The 20,918-nt window shown below is 38.3% G+C and overlaps 1 protein-coding gene across 2 annotated transcripts in view; it reads left to right on the top strand.

Moving 5' to 3' along the window:
• Positions 1 to 20,918, top strand: part of mapk9 (mitogen-activated protein kinase 9) — a 125,837-nt gene that overhangs the window by 50,488 nt on the left and 54,431 nt on the right. For both annotated transcript variants that reach the window (XM_051934222.1, XM_051934221.1), the window contains exons 2-3: positions 4,692 to 4,841; positions 18,675 to 18,804. In XM_051934222.1, the coding sequence (XP_051790182.1) occupies positions 4,726 to 4,841; positions 18,675 to 18,804 (246 nt within the window). In that variant the 5' untranslated portion in view covers positions 4,692 to 4,725. The remainder of the gene's footprint in view (positions 1 to 4,691; positions 4,842 to 18,674; positions 18,805 to 20,918) is intronic.

Here is a 20,918-nt window from a genome sequence, read left to right as displayed (position 1 = left end):
GCGAGAAGGTACAGGACGGAGCTGTTTGGAGAAGGATGATCACCCCACATAGAAGTGGGAAGGAAGGAATTTTTTTTTTTTTTTTTGCTAAACTTCTTGGCCTCAAATAAACAATAAAGGTTAGCCGACTAGAGAGGTGAGCAATTTATGCATTTCATTAAAAAGGTGTGTTTCATTGAAAACTGCCCTAAAGCATTAAGATATCTGTAGATCTGCCAACTTTTAATTTTTTTTTTTTTTTTTTTTTTTAAGTAGTGCTGGTGTTGAAATTGTGGCCTGCGGCAAGCATGTGTAATCACGTAGTATGGTTATGATCGGCAATATTCAAGACAGTTCAGCATAACTCAAGAAGAAATGGGCTTCAGGATATAATTAATAACTCAGTTCTTTTTATTTTCCATGTGCCAGCTCTGCATAGCATACTGTGAAGGTATGAAGGTGGGGTGGTAGGCCTTTTAACTTATTTGAACAGCAAAAAAAAAAATGGTGTTGAAGGTAAAGAGTCATACTGACGTCAAGATGGTGAAGCTGTTGTGTACGTTAAGATATTGTGTGTCACTGTGCATAATATGGAAGAATATATTGGACAAAACGAAATTAATAAATTCAAATATTTTGCAGTAACAAAATAATATGCAAGCATAAATTATTCAGTGTGTTACAAAATATGCAACTGTAGTTGACCTTTCATTTCAAGCCATATTTCATGCTGTGTGTGGTGTCACTGAAATAAATCAGTGAAGAAATAATTAAATAAATACACAAAAAAATAAGCAACAAAGTATGTTTTTGACATTCAGTTACTAGTGCCACTATATCATTTTGTTGTTATTTATGGCCACTTTTACCTCTATTTTATTTGCATCTATTTATTTAATTTTATCCAAATCATTACTCCATACATTTTCTATGTCACAAAAGTATGTTTTTTTAATATATTTTTTTAATTTTTTAGCAAGTACTTCACTGCAAATTGAAGCCTAATAATAACAAATAAATGAAAGGGTACAAGTGTGACTGGCGAAGAAGCAAAGAGCATCAACTGAGCAAATCATGGATGTGATTAAAGACTGATTTGCACATACAGTATGTTTTAATATATTGATTAACTTTTCAAAGCAACTCTTCCAAATAATTTCTTTTATAGGAGTACTTCTTCTTCTTCTTCTTTTGGCAGCTTCCTTTAGGGGTTGCCACAGCAGATCATCTTGTTCTGTCACACCCATCACCTGCATGTCCTCCCTCACCACATCCATAAACTTCCTCTTAGGGCCGGTTTATACTTCATGCTCCGAACGCATATGAGCACGCGCATGCATCATGCCTGCCAGGCGTTCCCAGCATTCACTTGACACATCCTCTAAGAGCTTCCTCAGAAATAAGCCTTCCTCTTCTCCGCTTACCTGCCAGCTCTATCCTTAGCACCTTTCTCCCAATATACCTAGCATCTCTCCTCTGCACATGACCAAACCAACGCAATCTCGCCTCTCAGACTTTGTCTCCCAACCGTCCAGCTTGACCTGACCCTCTAATGCACTCATTTCTAATCCTATACATCACCCTAAAATTATATTTTTATCTCTTTGGGTGTAGTTTCAGATACCTCGGAGATCAAAACTGCACACAGTACTCCAGATGAGGCCTCACCAGTGTGGTATAAAGCTTGAGCAGAACCTCCTTGGCTTTGTACTCCACACATCAAGGGCGCTATATCAGTGGTCCCCAACCTTTTTGACAGCAAGGACCACTTTATTAGATGCAAATTTTTCCACGGACCGGTCGGGGGGGTTGATGGGGGGGGGGGGCAGTTTTATACACAATTTACATAACATTTCTATTATTATTAGAGTTATTAAGCAGTTTGCATACGTTTGCAATCTGAGATTTTTCTTCTTTTTTTGCATATAACAAAGACATATGCTTTACATTTGCCATTCCAACAGATTGCACATCACAAACGTTAACACTGCTATCTTTTTTTCGTGTCTGCTGTTTCTATAGGAGGGAGACAATGAGTTAAATTCCAATGGATGTTTTTCAAATGTTGACAAGCAATAAGCAAAAGGTATCACTGAAAACCACAGACAACAAAAACAGCAAAAAAAAAAAAAAAGTACGAGGAAAGTTCGAAGAAAGAGATTTTTTTTTTACAATGTTTCTGTTTGGGGATCGTTGTGCAAACGTGCACATCTGAGCTGCGACCACAGATCTAACTGCTCTGTGGATGATTCGTTCAAGCATTTCAAGGTCACTTCGTTGTAATGAAAGTATCTGTTGAATGTACTTCGTAGTAACGTGATTTCTATAGACTCATGTCATATGGGGAAACTGTCGGGACCATAAAAATACTTAGTTGTAATACTCTCTCACCTCGGTCTCTCTCCTCTCTCTGCACCGCTGCAAAGCCCCGCCCGCCAAGCGTTCTGAAAAGTCTGAGTGAGTCGCCGTTGCTGGCAGTTCTCTCGCGGCACGGCTGTCAGACGGCTGCGGACCGGTAGTGGACCAGGGGTTGGGGACCCCTGCGCTATATAATGTGACGTTAAAATTATACAAAGTTATTGTCTGTCTGTATACCTGCATTGTTATCAGTCTTTAATTTAATATTGTTCTTTATCAGTATGTTGCTGCTGGAGTATGTGAATTTCCCGTTGGGATTAATAAAGTATCTATCTATCTATCTATCTATCTATCTATCTATCTATCTATCTATCTATCTATCTATCTATCTATCTATCTATCTATCTATCTATCTATCTATCTATCTATCTATCTATCTATCTATCTATCTATCTATCTATCTATCTATCTATCTATCTATCTATCTATCTATCTATCTATCTATCTATCTATCTATCGTGCCTTATCCATCTATCTATCTATCTATCTATCGTGCCTTATCCATCTATCTATCTATCTATCTATCGTGCCTTATCCATCTATCTATCTATCTATCTATCGTGCCTTATCCATCTATCTATCTATCTATCTATCTATCTATCGTGCCTTATCCATCTATCCATCCATCCATCCATCGAGAAAAATCGCACAAGGAGTATGATATAAGAGGAACAGTCTTAATGTCATTGTTTCACTCAGAACAGCAATCAACAAAATTACAATTGCATTCCCTGAATTTTCCTTAAACAGCATATGTTTTAACTAAGTCTTAAATACTAAAACATGTAAAATAAATAAATAAACTATTGTGTAATCAGTGTTTAAAATTCTTACTCAACCTCAAAATATATTGCACATGAGACAGGTTAATTAGCGTGATAAAGTATTCAGTAGTTTAACACCTCTGAGAAAGAAGCTGTTTTTCATTCTTGTTTTGGATAGTCCTGTATCATTTCCCAGAAGGGAACGTTTTATAGAAACGATGTGCTGGGTGGGTGGAATCTCCAATGATGTTGGAGGACTTGCTTTGACACCCGGACAGGTCATTGTCTTCATTTGCTGGAAACTGTGTGCCAGTGATGTTTTGGGCAGATAGAAGTTCGATGGGACAGCCTCACTTTCTCTTTAGACTTCTAAGGTAGAAAAGATATTGCCGTGCATTTTTGAAGATAATTGTTGTGTTTGTGTGGCCCAAAACATGCATTGGAAGCACAGAAGGTATGTTTTCTTTTAAACTCAGATAGGACGTATTCTGTACATTTTGGCTCTTGTTTTCTGGTAGTCCTTTGTGCCTCATTGCCTCCAATGTAAAAAGCCAATGCAGGCAAGATATTTTCTTTAAATTTATAGAAGACGCTGGACTTTGGAAAGCAGTTTCACATGGCAAATGCATATATTCCATGTTTGTGAAGAAATAACTTGGACTGGAAAAATACCAAACCTATCCTTTAAACACTAGAGAAGTAGTCCGTCATGGACCGCACCAGCTAGTTAAAAGATGAAGTAATGGCTCATTCCTGGAAGGAGTCTGGATTTGCTAACCCAAAATTATGCTGTCTGTTTCCTTTCCTTCTTGAAATCAAATTTTTTTCAAAAGGATTCTTAGTTGTCTTCTATAGTGTGAATTAACAAAATGACAGTTTGGCTGCAGTTACTATTTTGTTAATTGCTTTCATTGTGACATATTCCTTTAGATCTCCTTAATCACTTTGTCTGAGGTGTTGTATGTCCTGTGTAGAAGAGTGACAGAAATGCTTCTGGGCATGGAAAGATGCACAAAGACCTCGGAATTTAGAAACAGAAACTGAAAAGCATTGGTGAAAGCGGGAATAATGCTCATTATTGAAGCTAGGTGCAAAATTTTCTAGCCAGTGATATTGATTTTGAGTGTTGGTTACCTATGCAATGTTATTTTAATATTCTATATGTAGTGTTGTGACATATTTAAGTACATTTTTACCGTAAGTGGCCGTGCTTAACATAGCTTTGAATTGGGTGAGGATATGAAAAAGCATAATTAGTGGAAATTTTAATACGTTTTATGTTAACATATTAATATTTGCAGGATATTAGTAAAGTGTAATGCAAGAATACAAACAAAACAGACCAAAACAAATTCTTAATATACAATTGTAAACCATTATTGCTAAATTTCCATACCTTCACTGTATTTCCAGTATATATTTTGACAGTAGTATTTCATGACCTAATGCATTTTGTTTTCACGTGACCTGATTTTTTTTTTTTTTTTTTAGTTTGTGTAACAATTATCTCTTTTCTCACTTTTTTTAAAGGTGTCTGACATCCTGGGAATAAAAGTCTGTCAACATGGGTGACTCCGACAGTCAGTTTTACAGCGTGCAGGTTGGAGACTCAACATTCACAGTGTTGAAGCGTTACCAGCAGTTGCGAACAATTGGTTCTGGAGCGCAAGGTATAGTGTGGTAAGTGGTATTTGGCTTTCAAAAAATGTGCATATTCTGACCTTATTAGCCTGCTGTAAATGGTAAGACGAGAACTGATGCCACAGCCAAGCAATTCTTAAACCAAAAAAAAAACAAGTTTATTGATCAACTTTCAGTACAAGGCTCTTTATGCAATGTGTAAAATTGTAAAATACAATACAATACAATCTCTTATATATATTTCTCTTCTCGTTCATCCTGCTTCCACTTCAAAACCGGTCCTGCCCACACGCAGCCGACACGCATTTCTCAATTCCTGTTCGTCGTCTTCCATGTCATGCACTATACTGCTGAGCGTAACACATCCAACAAGTACTCGAGGTGCTGCCACAACTGTAAAGTAGCTTTACCACCCTTGCGCGAGCCACCTGTGTCTTTACAACAGCTTCTTACACAGCAAACATCAGAAGCTAAAAATTATCATGAACACATTCGAGAATACAACTCTTCTCTAGCGTTTGCTTCCATGGGTGCACAGATAACTCAACCTCCTGGCCACAGACCATACTGTTTTAAAATACACAAGCAAATTTATCACCAAATCTCTCCACTATACTCTTAACACTTCTACCTCTCCAGGATATGGACAGTTGTATGTTTTTGACACAGCGCAAGCTAATAAACTATGCTTACAAAATAAAGCAAATTCTGTATGCACCAAAAATGTACTTCTCCAGCTAGATTCCAAGCTCAGAACCATCAACCCCTTCGCTAAATCATACGCACACATGCATGAAATCGCTCAGTCCAATCCAACAGCATCTGTACAAATGGTTTTCAAGGAAACCCCTAGGCAGGATTTACGATGATACAATGCCCCGACATGTCACACCGATGTTGCAGCGATTTTCGTCGGAGAAGATGGCGAACCGCCTGCCAAAAGGGACATTTGCATCTATCCTATAGGCAACTCCTGTAAACAGATTTCCACGCTTCAATATGAATTGTGATCCTATGGTTTACCCACTTTTATTGGCTGGCACAAAGATTTGCAACATGTTCCCGATAAAAGAACCGCCAAGCGAATAAGGCTTACTCAATGCCAGTTTTATGCGTACAGATGAGCAATGAGGAATACATTTAGTATTTTGCACTCCAGCAGCAAACTATTCCAACAGTACGTTGTAGATGCGTATGTTAAAACCGAGGGCGCACGTCTCAACTATCTCAGATTACATCAACAAGATCTGCGCATCGTACTATCAGACGCACTGCAAGCAAACGCTGAAAATAACGTTTGTGTAGGCAAAATGATCACATTACCGTCCACATTTCCAGGAAGTCCAAGATACATGCAACAAAACTATCAGGATGCCATGGCCGTAGTACGTAAATTCGGAAAGCCTGATTTATTTATCACTTTCACATGTAATCCTGCTTGGCCAGAAATTCTACATGCACACTGCGTCTTTCAAGAAGTATTTATTTCTTCTTGATTTCTGAATTCCTTTCTCACCGTTTTCCATTCCTATTCTTACACCGCCATATGCTATGGTGGGCGTCGGCTAGTACAGTTTATTTCTGTATAGCTCAAAATCACACAAGAAGTGCCACAATGGGCTTTAACAGGCCCTGCCTTTTGACAGCCCCCCCCAGCCTTGACTGTCTAAGAAGACAAGGAAAAACTCCCAAAAAAAAAACAGTTCAAAAAGAGACTCCTTTCCAGGTAGGTTGGGCATGCAGTGGGTGTCAAAAAGAAGGGGGTCAATACAATACAATACACAGAACAGAACAAATCTTCAATACAGTATAAAAATAACAATATTACAAGTAAGGACCATAATTCAACAGTAGATGATATCTCATAATATGATTTGGATTTGTTTAGAGTCCTGGAGACCTTAGCCATCAAGCTGCCTCCCCCATTTGGCCATTCCACGGCTGAAACAGCGCTGGGCCAGCCAATCCGATGAAAGGACCCCTCTACCCCACAATTCCTGTGATCCTCTATCAGAGATGACTTTACCTTAGGCAGGCAAAACAACTTGGCAGGTGGGCCGTGGTACCAAGTGCCACGTTTGAGTACTGAGAAGAAAAACAGAATAGGTGAGAGTTAGTAACAAATTCTAACTATCATGTTACTTATGTTTTAGTGCTAATAACAACGGAGATGCAGCCTAGTCAGGGTGTGCTAAACTGAAGTAGTGAGTCTTCAGCCGGGATTTAAAAGCTGAGACCGATTGGGCATCTCTTACAGTAGCAGGCAGACCATTCCACAGTTTAGGGGTCCTGTAACTAAAAGCTCGACCTCCCACTGTTATTTTATTAATCCTTGGAATCATAAGCAGACCGGCACCTTGAGATCTTAATGTACGTTCTGGCTTGTAAGTCATGATAAGTTCAGACAAGTAAGCCGGACCTTGGCCATTTAATGCTTTATATGTTAAAAGGAGGATTTTGAAATCTGCCCTAAACTTAACTGGGAACCAGTGTAAGGATTTAAGAACTGGAGTTATGTGTTCATATTTTCTTGTTCTTGTAATAATTCTTGCAGCACTATTTTGAATTAACTGGAGGCTGTATACAGAACAGTTTGAACATCCAGTGAACACTGCATTGCAGTAGTCAATCCTACTAGAAATAAATGCATGAATTAATTTCTCTTATTTAGAAAGTTCCTTAATTTCCTAACATTTTTAAAACGGAAGAAACATGATTTGGACAACTTTGTAATATGCGCTTTAAATGACATGCTAGAGTCAAAGATAAAACAGATTGAACGCCCTAATAGAGCTTTTTAAATTCTTCACAACAAGTCTCATCTTCTGTCTTGGTCTTTGTGGGCATTGTTCAGAGTATGCAAATTTTAACACCTGCTAAAGGGTGAAATTATTTTTCCAGTTGCAGCTGGATGTCAACTGCCAGGGCTGAAATTGTTTTTCATGGTGCTTGAGAGTGGAAAGTTATTACATATTGGTTGCACATGCAAGTTACGAATTTCACTATACTCTGTACATGAGACCATACTCTGCCTCCTTCTCTTCCAAACCTTCTCATTCTTCCCTTTTCTCCTAATTGCATATCCAGTTAGAAATGGTTTTCAAAGCTTCTTTTCAGACCCCCCTGGGTGTGGCCTGTAGCCAGGTGTCGTACTGTCCTTCTAGGGCATGGTATTTTTAGGCTGACTTTTTGTCGTCCCTTGAGAAGGACAGAGAATGTGTGTCCTAAGGTTTCCTCTGTACTGTCCAGTTCGGCATGACGGGGAAGCAGAGTAAACTATCACTATATGTATTGATTTGATATACTTTATCAATCCCCGATATATAACAGGGCTTTTTTTTTTTATGACATGAATTACAATAGTAAAGCAGCTGAAGTAAAAAATGTTGTATACATTATTGCCTATAAGGTAGGTATATGTAAAGGAAAATAAAAAGTACTTATTTTGTTCTTTTAATAATTTAATCAATCAATAACAAAGTTATTTTCCTTCATTTTTTTGATAGTGTAAACATTTGGTCCACAGAAGTTGAGATAAACATTCTTTCTCTCTCTCTCTCTCTCTCACCCCAAACCCCCCTTTTTTACTCACACACACACACATACACACTCTTCAGTTTCTCAATCACATTACTCAGTTGAAGGTGATGACCAAAACACCCCAGTCTCCTCCTATGGTTCAGTTCCACTGCTTTGATTATTCCGGCCCCGTTATCAGTGGCGATGCACACTTGTTGTTCCTGTCTCAATTTCCAAGATGAAATTTCTTCATATAACACCTTTGGCCATTAATTCACCTATGCGATCACTAAGAAAGTGCCTTGTTTGAGGACAAGCTGACTTCAACTCCTTTTTGTTGATAAAATGTATAGTTATGGAGGTCCTATTGAACTACAGATCAGTTGTAGTTACAAAAATTAGTGATTTGTGGCAGCTTTGCAGGAGGATGTTTATGAACTTGGATTTATAGTTCTGGGAGTGCTTTCTAGGCAAAGAACTTACAACTTGGCAAGTTGTTTTTGGAGTTGATGGACTAACAGCTTTTTGTAGCATGTTGTCTCCAAACAGGGCTGACAAGAACAATATCTTGGGCTGTATGATGTTAAACAGCTGTGGCTAATTCTTCCAGTACTATACTACGCTCCTCGAGAGAGAGCAAGAGAATCCATCAGCTTAACTTGTGCAGGGAGAAGGGCACCATTCATGACAGTCGGACAACAGACACGTCCACAAATTTTGATGCATTGCACATACTGCGGAGTGGTGGCTCTGAGGCTAGGGATCTGCACTGGCAATCAGAAGGTTGCTGGTTTGAATCCCGTAAATGTCAATAGGGACTCTGCTCTGTTGGGCCCTTGAGCAAGGCCCTTAACACTAGAATTACCAGAGCCTACGAAAAAACTCGTAAATCCGTCCCACCTTAAATCGCGTCTTAAATCCGTTTGCACCTCTCCGCCAGAGTCCTTTGTCATCTAAATGTGCTGATAAACACAAGCTACTAGCAGCCAGCTATTCCATCCCCCCACCGACTTAGAATGAACTTCTCTCTTAGCTCAAGCCTTGCCTTGATTTGATTACCTGGGATTGAAGTGGAGTTTTACAGTGGAAATAATTCTAGCGTTATTTGGAATACACGCATTTCATGTGTGTTCCATTTCTATTGTAGGCTGTGCAAACACATTTTTAAAACAGAAACGTTTTTCATATTCTAATAGTAAATGACAAAATGTAGGCATAAACTATATAACGTATGAAGCCTGAAGTCCATATATCAAAGAAACACTCTCACAAAAGGTACAAATAAGAGAACACGTGCGCTTTCATTCAAAAAATGTAAAAAAAAAAAGCCGCGTTAGCATGCCACATTGACACACTTATTACAATCGCCGCGGTGGCGTAATGGTATCAGCTCCTGACTGGGGATCAGAGGGTGGCGAGTTCGATCCCGCATGGCTCCACTTCGAGAAATGAACTGCATTTATTCTTACAATTTTAGAATAACAACATAAATTTGATTTCAGTCTGTAACAGCCGGTGTAACTTATGATACTGGTAAAAGTTAGCTTTTTTTTTTTTTTTTTTTTTTTTAATTCACTTTTCATTCTCGCAGTCGCATTCAGAATCAATCCATACAACCCCATCTGACACAGCTGGTTTCACATAAATAAAAGTGCACTTTTATTCAAGACTATAACCGAAGAATAAAGAAAGCAAGTTACAGTTGGTGGTTGATACGACAGCTTGCGTGGTGCAATGTTAAGAACTGCTGATTTCCGGTCCGTGCTATATAAAATCATCACATTCAAATATTAACAGTTCCCACACACCCAAGGTCCGCCATTCCTACATTTACAACATGTGTACTTGTTGCAGTGTACACACCTCTCTGTGCTATGGTTCCTATTACAGTGAATGAGCACCTGACACTGTACTTTCTTCCCTGGGGGAAGCTGAGGTCTTAGAACGGAAGATTGTTGATGCTGTATCATCTTTTCTTTTTCCATCGCCTTTTCCTGTAAGAAGCGACGACGAAGTTCCTCTGCAAGGTGAGCCATGAACACTCTTCTTTTCTCAGCGGACCCCGTGCATGCCTTATACAGTACGTGTGCATTCATCGCTGCTAGGTCAAGGATGTTGTAGAACACAGCAACCAGCCACCTGCGTGTTCCTGTTCGCACTGAACAAGCACGCGCCTTCTGGTCCATGATGTCAACGCCACGCTGAGGAAAAAAGAAAGACAAATATATGTGACATTTTGAAGAAATCATTTTATCACCAGAATAGCACCAGAATACTTCGTCACACTAATATGTTTTTCATTAGCATACCTTCATGTGGTTGTAGTCTGTGACCGTGTTTGGTTTTTTTTTTTTTTTATCTTGCCCAATCTCCACATCATGGTGCATTGTGCTGAGAATGCAGACAGACTTCATCTTTTTGGGCACATACACTGTCAGCATGGCACTGGGAGATCTAAACACCAGCGTGGAGAATTGTTCGTGTACTGAACTGACTTTAGCTGCAGGTGGAAGTTCCCATCGCACTTTATTCATGGTGCCAAGCAGAGTTGTATTGCGGTGCAGCAGTCTATTAGCCAGCGAAAGTGACGTGAAGAAGTTGTCTGTTGTTACGGTTCTGCCTTTTTGGATTGCGGCAGATTTGGAGACAAAGTACATGTGCAATGCCACTCCTTATTTAGGAAAAGATCCCAGTCGTCCCACGGGAGAAAGACTTTCCGAGTCTGTGGTCATAAAGCTTATGGAGCCATTTCTGGACAAAGGCAGAACCGTAACAACAGACAACTTCTTTACGTCACTTTCGCTGGCTAGTAGACTGCTGCACCGCAATACAACTCTGCTTGGCACCATGAATAAAGTGCGACGGGAACTTCCACCTGCAGCTAAAGTCAGTTCAGTACACGAACAATTCTCCACGCTGATGTTTAGATCTCCCAGTGCCATGCTGACAGTGTATGTGCCCAAAAAGATGAAGTCTGTCTGCATTCTCAATACAATGCACCATGATGTGGAGATTGGGCAAGATAAAAAAAAAAAAAACAAACACGGTCACAGACTACAACCACATGAAGGTATGCTAATGAAAAACATATTAGTGTGACTAAGTATTCTGGTGCTATTCTGGTGATAAAATGATTTCTTCAAAATGTCACATATATTTGTCTTTCTTTTTTCCTCAGCGTGGCGTTGACATCATGGACCAGAAGGCGCGTGCTTGTTCAGTGCGAACAGGAACACGCAGGTGGCCGGTTGCTGTGTTCTACAACATCCTTGACCTAGCAGCGATGAACGCACACGTACTGTATAAGGCATGCACGGGGTCCGCTGAGAAAAGAAGAGTGTTCATGGCTCACCTTGCAGAGGAACTTTGTCGTCGCTTCTTACAGGAAAAGGCGATGGAAAAAGAAAAGATGATACAGCATCAACAAACTTCCGTTCTAAGACCTCAGCTTCCCCCAGGGAAGAAAGTACAGTGTCAGGTGCTCATTCACTGTAATAGGAACCATAGCACAGAGAGGTGTGTACACTGCAACAAGTACACATGTCGTAAATGTAGGAATGGCGGACCTTGGGTGTGTGGGAACTGTTAATATTTGAATGTGATGATTTTATATAGCACGGACCGGAAATCAGCAGTTCTTAACATTGCACCACGCAAGCTGTCGTATCAACCACCAACTGTAACTTGCTTTCTTTATTCTTCGGTTATAGTCTTGAATAAAAGTGCACTTTTATTTATGTGAAACCAGCTGTGTCAGATGGGGTTGTATGGATTGATTCTGAATGCGACTGCGAGAATGAAAAGTGAATTAAAAAAAAAAAAAAAAAAAAAGCTAACCTTTACCAGTATCATAAGTTACACCGGCTGTTACAGACTGAAATCAAATTTATGTTGTTATTCTAAAATTGTAAGAATAAATGCAGTTCATTTCTCGAAGTGGAGCCGTGCGGGATCGAACTCGCCACCCTCTGATCCCCAGTCAGGAGCTGATACCATTACGCCACCGCGGCGGCTGTAATAAGTGTGTCAATGTGGCATGCTAACGCGGCTTTTTTTAAAAAAAATTTTTGAATGAAAGCGCACGTGTTCTCTTATTTGTACCTTTTGTGAAAGTGTTTCTTTGATATATGGACTTCAGGCTTCATACGTTATATAGTTTATGCCTACATTTTGTCATTTACTATTAGAATATGAAAAACGTTTCTGTTTTAAAAATGTGTTTGCACAGCCTACTATAGAAATGGAACACACATGAAATGCGTGTATTCCAAATAACGCTAGAATTATTTCCACTGTAAAACTCCACTTCAATCCCAGGTAATCAAATCAAGGCAAGGCTTGAGCTAGGAGAGAAGTTCATTCTAAGTCGGTGGGGGGATGGAATAGCTGGCTGCTAGTAGCTTGTGTTTATCAGCACATTTAGATGACAAAGGACTCTGGCGGAGAGGTGCAAACGGATTTAAGACGAGATTTAAGGTGGGACGGATTTACGAGTTTTTTCGTAGGCTCTGGTAATTCTAGTGTTAACCTGCAATTGCTGAGCGCTTTGAGTAGTGAGAAAAGCGCTATATAAATGCAAAGAATTATTACTGCACCATGTGATGAAATGGATTAGTGGTGCTGCCTAATTTGGTAGCATTGTGACAGTTTACAGAATACTTTGTTCTACAAACCCAATTCCAAAAAAGTTTGGAAACTGTGTAAAATGTAAATAAAAACAGAATGCAATGATTTGCAAATCTCTTAAACAGATATTTTATTCAATAGAACATAGAAAACATATCAAATGTTTAAACTGAAAAATGTACCATTTTAAGAAAAGAGTAATGTCATTTTGAATTTGATGGCCGCAACACGTCTCAAAAAAGTTGGGCCTTGTTTACCACTATGCAGTATCCGCTCTTCTTTCAACAACAGTCTGTTAACGTCTGGGAACTGAGGAGATCAGTTGCTGGACTTTTGGGAGAGGCACGTTGGCCCATTCTTCTCTGATATACAATTCTAGCTGCTTAACACTCTTGGGTCTTCATTGTCATATTTTTCATTTTGTGTTTTCAGTTGGTGAAAGGTCTGGACTGCAGGCAGGGCAGTTCAGCACCCGGACTGTTGTACTACAGAGCCATGCTGTTGTAATAGATGCAGTATCCGGTTTAGCATTGTCTTGCTGGAATATGCAAAGCTTTCTCTAAAAAAGGCATCATCTAGATGGGAGCAGAGGTTGTTCGAAAACCTGTATATACCTTTCAGCACTGATGGTGCCTTTACAGATGTGGAAGCGTCCCATTCAATAAGCACTAATGCACCCCTATACCATCAGAGATGCAGGCTTTTGAAATTAGCATGATAACAAGCCGGACGGTGCCTCTCCTCTTTAGTCCAGAAGACACAGTGTCAGTGTTTTCCAAAAAGAATGTCAAATTTCGATTAGTCTGACCACAGAATAGTTTTCCCCTTTGCCTCATTCCATTTTATATGAGCTTTGGCCCAGAGAAGACTGGTGTTTCTGGATCATGTTCACATATGGCTTCTTCTTTACGATTGAGCTTTAACCTGCATTTGTGGATGGCATGGCAAATTTTGTTCACGGAAAATGATTTCTGGAAGTGTTCTAAGCCCATGCAGTGATTTCCATGACAGAGTCATGGCATCCAATATTGATGCTCAGTCCTGTCCTGTGCACACACAGATTTCTCCAGAATCTCGAATTATCTGATGATATTATGTACTATAGATGATGAGATATTCAAAGTCTTCTCAATTTTATTTGGAGGAACATTATTCTGAATTGTTCCGCAATTTGTAGAAGCAGTTTTTTGCAGATTGGTGAACCTCTGCTTGTCTTTACTTCTGAGAGACTGTGCTTCTTGAAGATGTTCTTTTTATACCCAATCATGTTGCCAATTAACCTAAATAGTTGCAAAATGGTCCTGCAGCTGTTTCTTTTTATCATCACTTACTTTTATAGGCTTTTTTTGCTCCCATCTCAACTTTTTTGAGACAGGTTCCTGCCATTAAATTGAAAATGAGCTAATATTGTCACATTGTCTGTTGTAAAATGTCTCACTTTGAACATTTAATGTGTTTTCTATGTTCTGTTGTGAATAAAATGAGTGGATGTAATTTTCAAGTCATTGTATTCTGTTTTTGTTTACATTTTATATAGCGTCCCAACTTTTTTGGAATTGGGGTTATACCATCTGAGCTCTTCAAGCCCAACTATCTCCTTACCAGTGTTAATGAATTTCTTTTAGAAACTAAACCATTTTTCCGTTCTGTCTGTCTCTAATGCAGTGTCTTTATGCATGTTCTTGTTGCTACTCTTTCATTTATCAGGTTATTAGAAAACATTTGGTCCCATTAAAAAAAAAAAAAAAAACTACTCAACATATGATAATCTCAGTGTAGTGTAATTTTATATTGTCTGTAAAATTATAATGCATATATTACCAGTAGGGATGGTCCTATCTTTCAGCCACCAATCGAAATCAGATGATTTTCATTAAAGAAAGACTAGATCGGTAAATAGTAAAAAGGCAGATCACAAAAAACAATTTTTTCAGCCCCTGCTTTATGGCGATTTAGTTTTAGTGTTCATTTATGCGAGGTTTTATGGTAGATGAGCCTTTTTTGTTTGCAGCAGCAAACCTCCTGAAGTGTAAACAAAGAGCAGTGAGTGGAAGCTTATTTTATCAGTGAACAGGAGACGATTTGTATATATTAGGCTTTACGCTAAAGAAAGTGGAGTAATAAACTGGAAAAAAGTAATCTGAGAAGTCGTCCTGTACAACTAGACAAATGACGAGAAAGGCTACTTTAAGGAATTCAGACCTTTATTTTGTCCTTTAAATTAAAAGAGATGCTGCTTGAGTTTGGATAGCAGGCTTTTTTTGTTAGAGAAATGGTGAAAACTACTAAGCTTTGTTTCAGATCAGTACCTTACAGAAAAAAACTAAACAATGTGACTCTTTGTAATTATGACTAGCATTTTCTTTTATGCAATATATGTTATGGATAAATAATTTTGTACATATTTTATTACTTAGTTTGTTTTTTAAAGAAATTTTATTTTAGTATTTTGTGATCATTGAACAGTAAGCCTACAGAATTTAATTTGTTAATAAAAAATGAATAGTTAACACCTGTGGGTTATAACTTAATTATAGAAATACGCTTTAATATAGGATATAACACTTCTGTTTGGTTATGCAGAAGATAAGTGTAAAAAGTTTTTTAAAGGGATAAAAAAAAAACAATCGGTATTGGCCGATCAAGAAACATGATATCAGTGAATTGTATCACCTTTAAAAAACCTGATCAGAGCATCTGTAATTACCAGTATTCATTGCGTTGCTCAGCCATAACATAATTGGTCATTTATTCAGCAATATAAAATAATAATTGCAGACTAGTATATGATGAGAAGGTAAACAAAATTAAACTTTTTATTGGCTAACTAGCAAGATTACAATATGCAAGCTTTCAAGGCAACTCAGGCCCCTTCTTCAGGCAAGAGTTGCCTCGAAAGCTTGCATATTGTAATCTTTCTAGTTAGCCAATAAAAGGTGTCATTTTGCTTAACCTCTCACTACGTACAGTACATAATGGCTAACACGGTACAGCACACTAGTAGTACGGAATAGTAAATACAATTTTTCAGTTTACAAGTTGCATTTTAAAAAGGGTTGGCACTTAAAGATTTACTATGTGTTTCAGGAAGATCCCTTGATTTGCTTATTCTGACGTCAGCAGAAAATAGTGACAGAATTGCCACCCAGAGCTAGTGCTGGGCGGTATACCGGTTCATACCGAAAACCGTTTTTTATGTTTTTTATGATATGGATTTTTCTTATACCGCAACACCGGTTTAAATTGCCTAAACGACGTTCGGAACGTGGCGCAGCGGGAAACTGTTCAAGTGGGGACCTTTTTCACTGCTACACCGCTAAACACAGATTTGTTGCACTAGGGCTCTTTTTCACTGCTACACCACCAAATAGTAGGCGGTAGCATAGGAATGCTGCGTGGTGAAAATGGACAGAGAGCCTGGAGATACTTTAGTTTTAAAAGGTCAGATGTGTAAATACTGTTTCTATACTACTGGATAATACTGCAAGCCAAGTTGTACTTGTTTTATTTGTTTTCAATACAGTGTAATGTACCTGGGTACTGTGTAATAGTGTAACGACATGTTTTCAAAGCCCGTCATAAGTTATATAGCACATTAAATGCTTTGTGTTAAGTGATTCTTAAACTGACTTCTTCTTGCACTAAGAGGAGGCGCCGGCAGCGAACCCCGCACAGAATACATTCACTTCATGATCTTCCTTTTCTCTGAACATTTAGAATGCTAAAATAAATACTTAATATAATTTTCATGGTGAAATGCATTAAAGCATGCATTAATCATATGGGGGCACGGCAGCATGCCTGCCTTGCATTTGCATGTTTTTCTGGTGGGTTTACTCGGTGCTTCAGTTTCCTTTCAAAGTCATGTAGGATGTGGGGTTTTGTTGTGCTATATTGACCCTGCTAGTGTATGTTTTGCTTATATTCATCCTTTGATGTGCTGGCGACTCGTTCAGAGATGGGCGCAACTCTGAATGGATGGCATAATTAAACATGTATAACGAAGATATTTTTAAAGTTCTGAACACTCCGTGGGCTAAGTTTATAACTAGTTTTAATTTCACAAAGACGTTTATCGTGTGGTGATTGGTTATGTGGAGAAAGAAAAAGGACGGATAGGAACTTTGGTTTTAGTACGTCAGATAGAGACAGCACGCGTGCAATAAAGAAAGCCCGCTCAGAAGAACATGCATTGAATTCTGTGTTCGTGTCTCCAACCACCAGATCACAAACCCAACATTTGTACAATATTTAAGTTAAACCTGTGCGATACCCATTCATACATCCAGTTTTTTGGAGCCTCGTCACACCTGCGATAAAGTTCTCTACACTGAACATAATAGTGCAACTATCAGTAATAATACTATTATTTATTTTATTGTTATTATTTATTAGTTTAAATATTATGCAGTTTAATTATAATAAAGTTGTTTAAAAAGTCACTTTAACGTGTCAGTGGACAGAGATTGTTAACATTAACAGAAAGTGTAGTTGGTTTACAAAAAATATTTACTATTTATTCCTTTTCTAAGACATATTCAGTGCAATACAACTTTTGACAAGCACTTCTGGATATTTTACTAAGTCTAAATGCCTCTTTGTATGGTTGAAAATATGTTGTCAAAATTATAGTTTAAGCTTTTGCAAAATTTGTTCAATAAAAAGGTTCTATATTTTGACTGCATCTGTCATGCAGTGTGATACCTTCTCCATTAGTGCCACCCCCTTGAAAACTATCACTTTATGGGGCAATGCAAACCTGTATTAATACTTGTGTGCACATTAAAATGTTTTTTTTGTACAATGTACAATACTCTTGACAGTGGAATAGGTTATTCTTAGCCAGTAATTCCAGTGGAAAATGTGGTTAACATCCACTCATGCATGGGGAAAAAAATACCATAGAATACCGTGAAACCGGGATAATTTAGAAAAATACCGTGATATAGAATTTTGGTCATACCGCCCACCTCTACCCAGAGCACATAGACATGATGGAGCTATTAACATGTGAATTCATTCAAAGCCAGGCTTATTTTAAATGAAAAGAATTGTTTGCTATTCCAGTTTGTGCATTTTATAGTAATGTCCTAGAGCATACTGTAAAGGTCAGTGACTGTCTGGCTTTTTTTGTGGTGCTGTTATTAATAGTTTGTGGTCTTTCAGATTATGTAATATTGTTTGCTTTGATGCTTTCTTTCTTCATTTGATTTCTCTCTGTCCTGTTTTTTTTTTATTCAGCACTTTAACTGGGAAAATTTAATTTACATCAGTACAAATTACATGTGTACAAATTGCTTCTACTGTACATTAAAAGAGAAATAAAAAAAAAATAATCAAACTAATTGTTTTCCATGCAGTCCTCGCTTGCTCTGTCTGTAATTAAAGGAGCTTTCCTGAAACGTTTTCACTAAATGACTTTCAAAATGTATGGCTGTTCTATCATGTTTCCATATATTTAATCAAGTCACTGTTTGTAGCTTAACTAAGCTAAACATCATACTGAATAATGCTGAGTTTTGGAATGCCTGACATGATTAATGCCATTTGCATAAACAAAACTATAAACCAAAATGTTTAATGTCAAATATTGGCACTCGTAATTCTTTTTTTTTTTTAATTTAATTCCTTGACATTGGCTATATCATATAATGACTTTAAAAACTGTCTGCTGTTATTATTTTTACTGATTTAATCTTTATTCTGTTTTTGTCTTTATTTTTGTAGCTCTGCCCTTGACACAGTTCTTGGTTTGCATGTTGCTGTTAAAAAGTTGAGTCGTCCTTTTCAAAATCAGACGCATGCCAAGCGGGCTTACAGAGAACTTGTTCTCCTTAAGTGTGTTGATCATAAAAATGTAAGTTTTGTACATAAAACATGCATTTGTTTTCTTTTTCCTTTTTCTGATACATTTAATTTGAAGTTGGGACACAATATGTATGGTATATTGAAAGAAAAAAGGAATTGTGTCATGTTTTTTAAGTCCTTAGTTTTGTTTTTCTTTTTAATATTTTTTTTAAATAAGATTAAGTCCTGCAAGTATGATATAGTAAATTTAAATAGTTTTTAATGTTGAATAAAAAATGTACACAAATGAATTTATACAGTCTTGACCTTATTAAAAAAAAAAAAAAAAGGGCCCAGCAGGGTCTGTCATTGGGAAGGAATTTTTGTCCATAAGAAGCCTTGGTGGTGTTGAGTGTCAGTGGCACCAACAGGGAGGCACAGTGCCATAGCATGATGAAGGGTTAACTACTCATGACGCATAACAAGGGGCAATTAGGGACCCCAGGATATTGACCAATAGCTCTGCCAATGTGTCACGGTCTTAGTCATGGAAATTCTGTCTGTTTATGTTCTTTTTCAATGATAAAGTTATTTTTCTCTCTTGTTTCACATTAGAAATTTGTTTTAGAACATCCCAATTTATATATGCTGTTATAAAGAGGTCTTTAATGACCTCTTGGGCACATCCATCAGCAGTATGACTGTATGAGGAGAGAGTGTCGACCTTGTCGAGAGGTTTACTTACCTTGGCAGTGACATTCATGTGTCTGGTGACTCTTCCTATGAAGTCAGTAGATGGATTGGGAGAGCATCAGGTGTCGTGAGGTCGCTGGAAAGGGGTGTGTGGCGCTCCTGATATCTACGCAAAAGGACGAAGGTCCAAGTCCTTAGGGTCCTGGTGCTTCCTGTCTTGCTATATGGTTGTGAGACATGGACGCTATCCAGTGACCTGAGACGAAGACTGGACTCCTTCATGTGTGTCTCTCCGGAAAATACTTGGGTACGGTTGGTTTGACTTTGTGTTACTCATGGAGTCCCGAATGAGGCACATTACCTGCATTGTGAGGGAGCGTCAGTAACGGCACTACGGCCATGTGGCGCATTTCCCGGAAGGTGATCCAGTTCGTAAGATCCTCATTGTTGGGGACCCGAGTGGCTGGACCAGGCCAAGGGGTCATTTCCGGTGGGTCTGGACTGCATGTCTGCCTGGGGGGTTGCCAACTGGGATACCACGCTGTTTCGTCGTGTAGTGGGTGTGGCAATGCACTGTACCAGTGCATGCTCCCCAGCTTGACTTGATGTTGTTATTGTTTTACGTGTCATTTTATGTCATAATTTTCATAGGTTCTGCTAAGTTGATGATGTTAGTGGTGTGCATTACCAACCACTGGAGCTGGCAGGTGTATGAAGTGCAGCATAGGTTCACCATTGCAGTAAATCAACTGTGGACTGCATGTACACTCATGTGCATGTCCGCACATTGGAATAATAAACATATGACGGGCGATAGCACTGAGCCATAGCAAATCAAAGAGGGGAAGAAATGGAAAAAATAAAATGAATAAATAATAAGTGTTTTTATGGAATTCTTGCTTTGATTTTTTGTGTTAGGAATTTGTATTAAAGTTTTGGCTATGCTTTTACATCAATGACAAACAATGGATTGACTGATTTTATTAGACTTGGTTTTATTCAGAACTTTAGACTAGGAACTTGGAGCACTGTTTTGGTTATGGGGAGGGGTTTTTATAACACAGCATTTCTCAACCTTTAAGTATCTGTGACCCGAGTTTTCATAGCAGTTTTAATCGCGCCCCCCTAACGTTTTTTTGAAAGGAGCCCACTAATACCAATTTCTTCTTTTTTAATTAATGATATATCATAGATGCATATTTTATTATACCTACTTAACTTTTATCGACATTTATCTAACTCTATATTTATTTTTCTAGTATTAGAATGTAGTTTAAGTTAATTTGTTTTGGTTTCAACAGATGTATTTTTCATATTTTCGATTCTTGTTTTCTTTTTTTCACTTCTTCATGCCCCCCTTTTTGTTACTTCGCGCCCCCCTAGGGGGCCCCGCCCCACAGTTTGAGAACCACTGTTATAGCACATGCTATTTAGTTGTTATTTGGCTTGACATTACCACCAGGAGTTTTAACTTTGCTACTCAACGCCCCA

This window comes from Erpetoichthys calabaricus, chromosome 11, assembly GCF_900747795.2.
Source record: "Erpetoichthys calabaricus chromosome 11, fErpCal1.3, whole genome shotgun sequence".
In the NCBI taxonomy this organism is placed as follows: Eukaryota; Metazoa; Chordata; class Cladistia; order Polypteriformes; family Polypteridae; genus Erpetoichthys; species Erpetoichthys calabaricus.
Note: the sequence above shows the minus strand (reverse complement) of the source record. Positions and strands in the feature narration are given on the sequence as shown.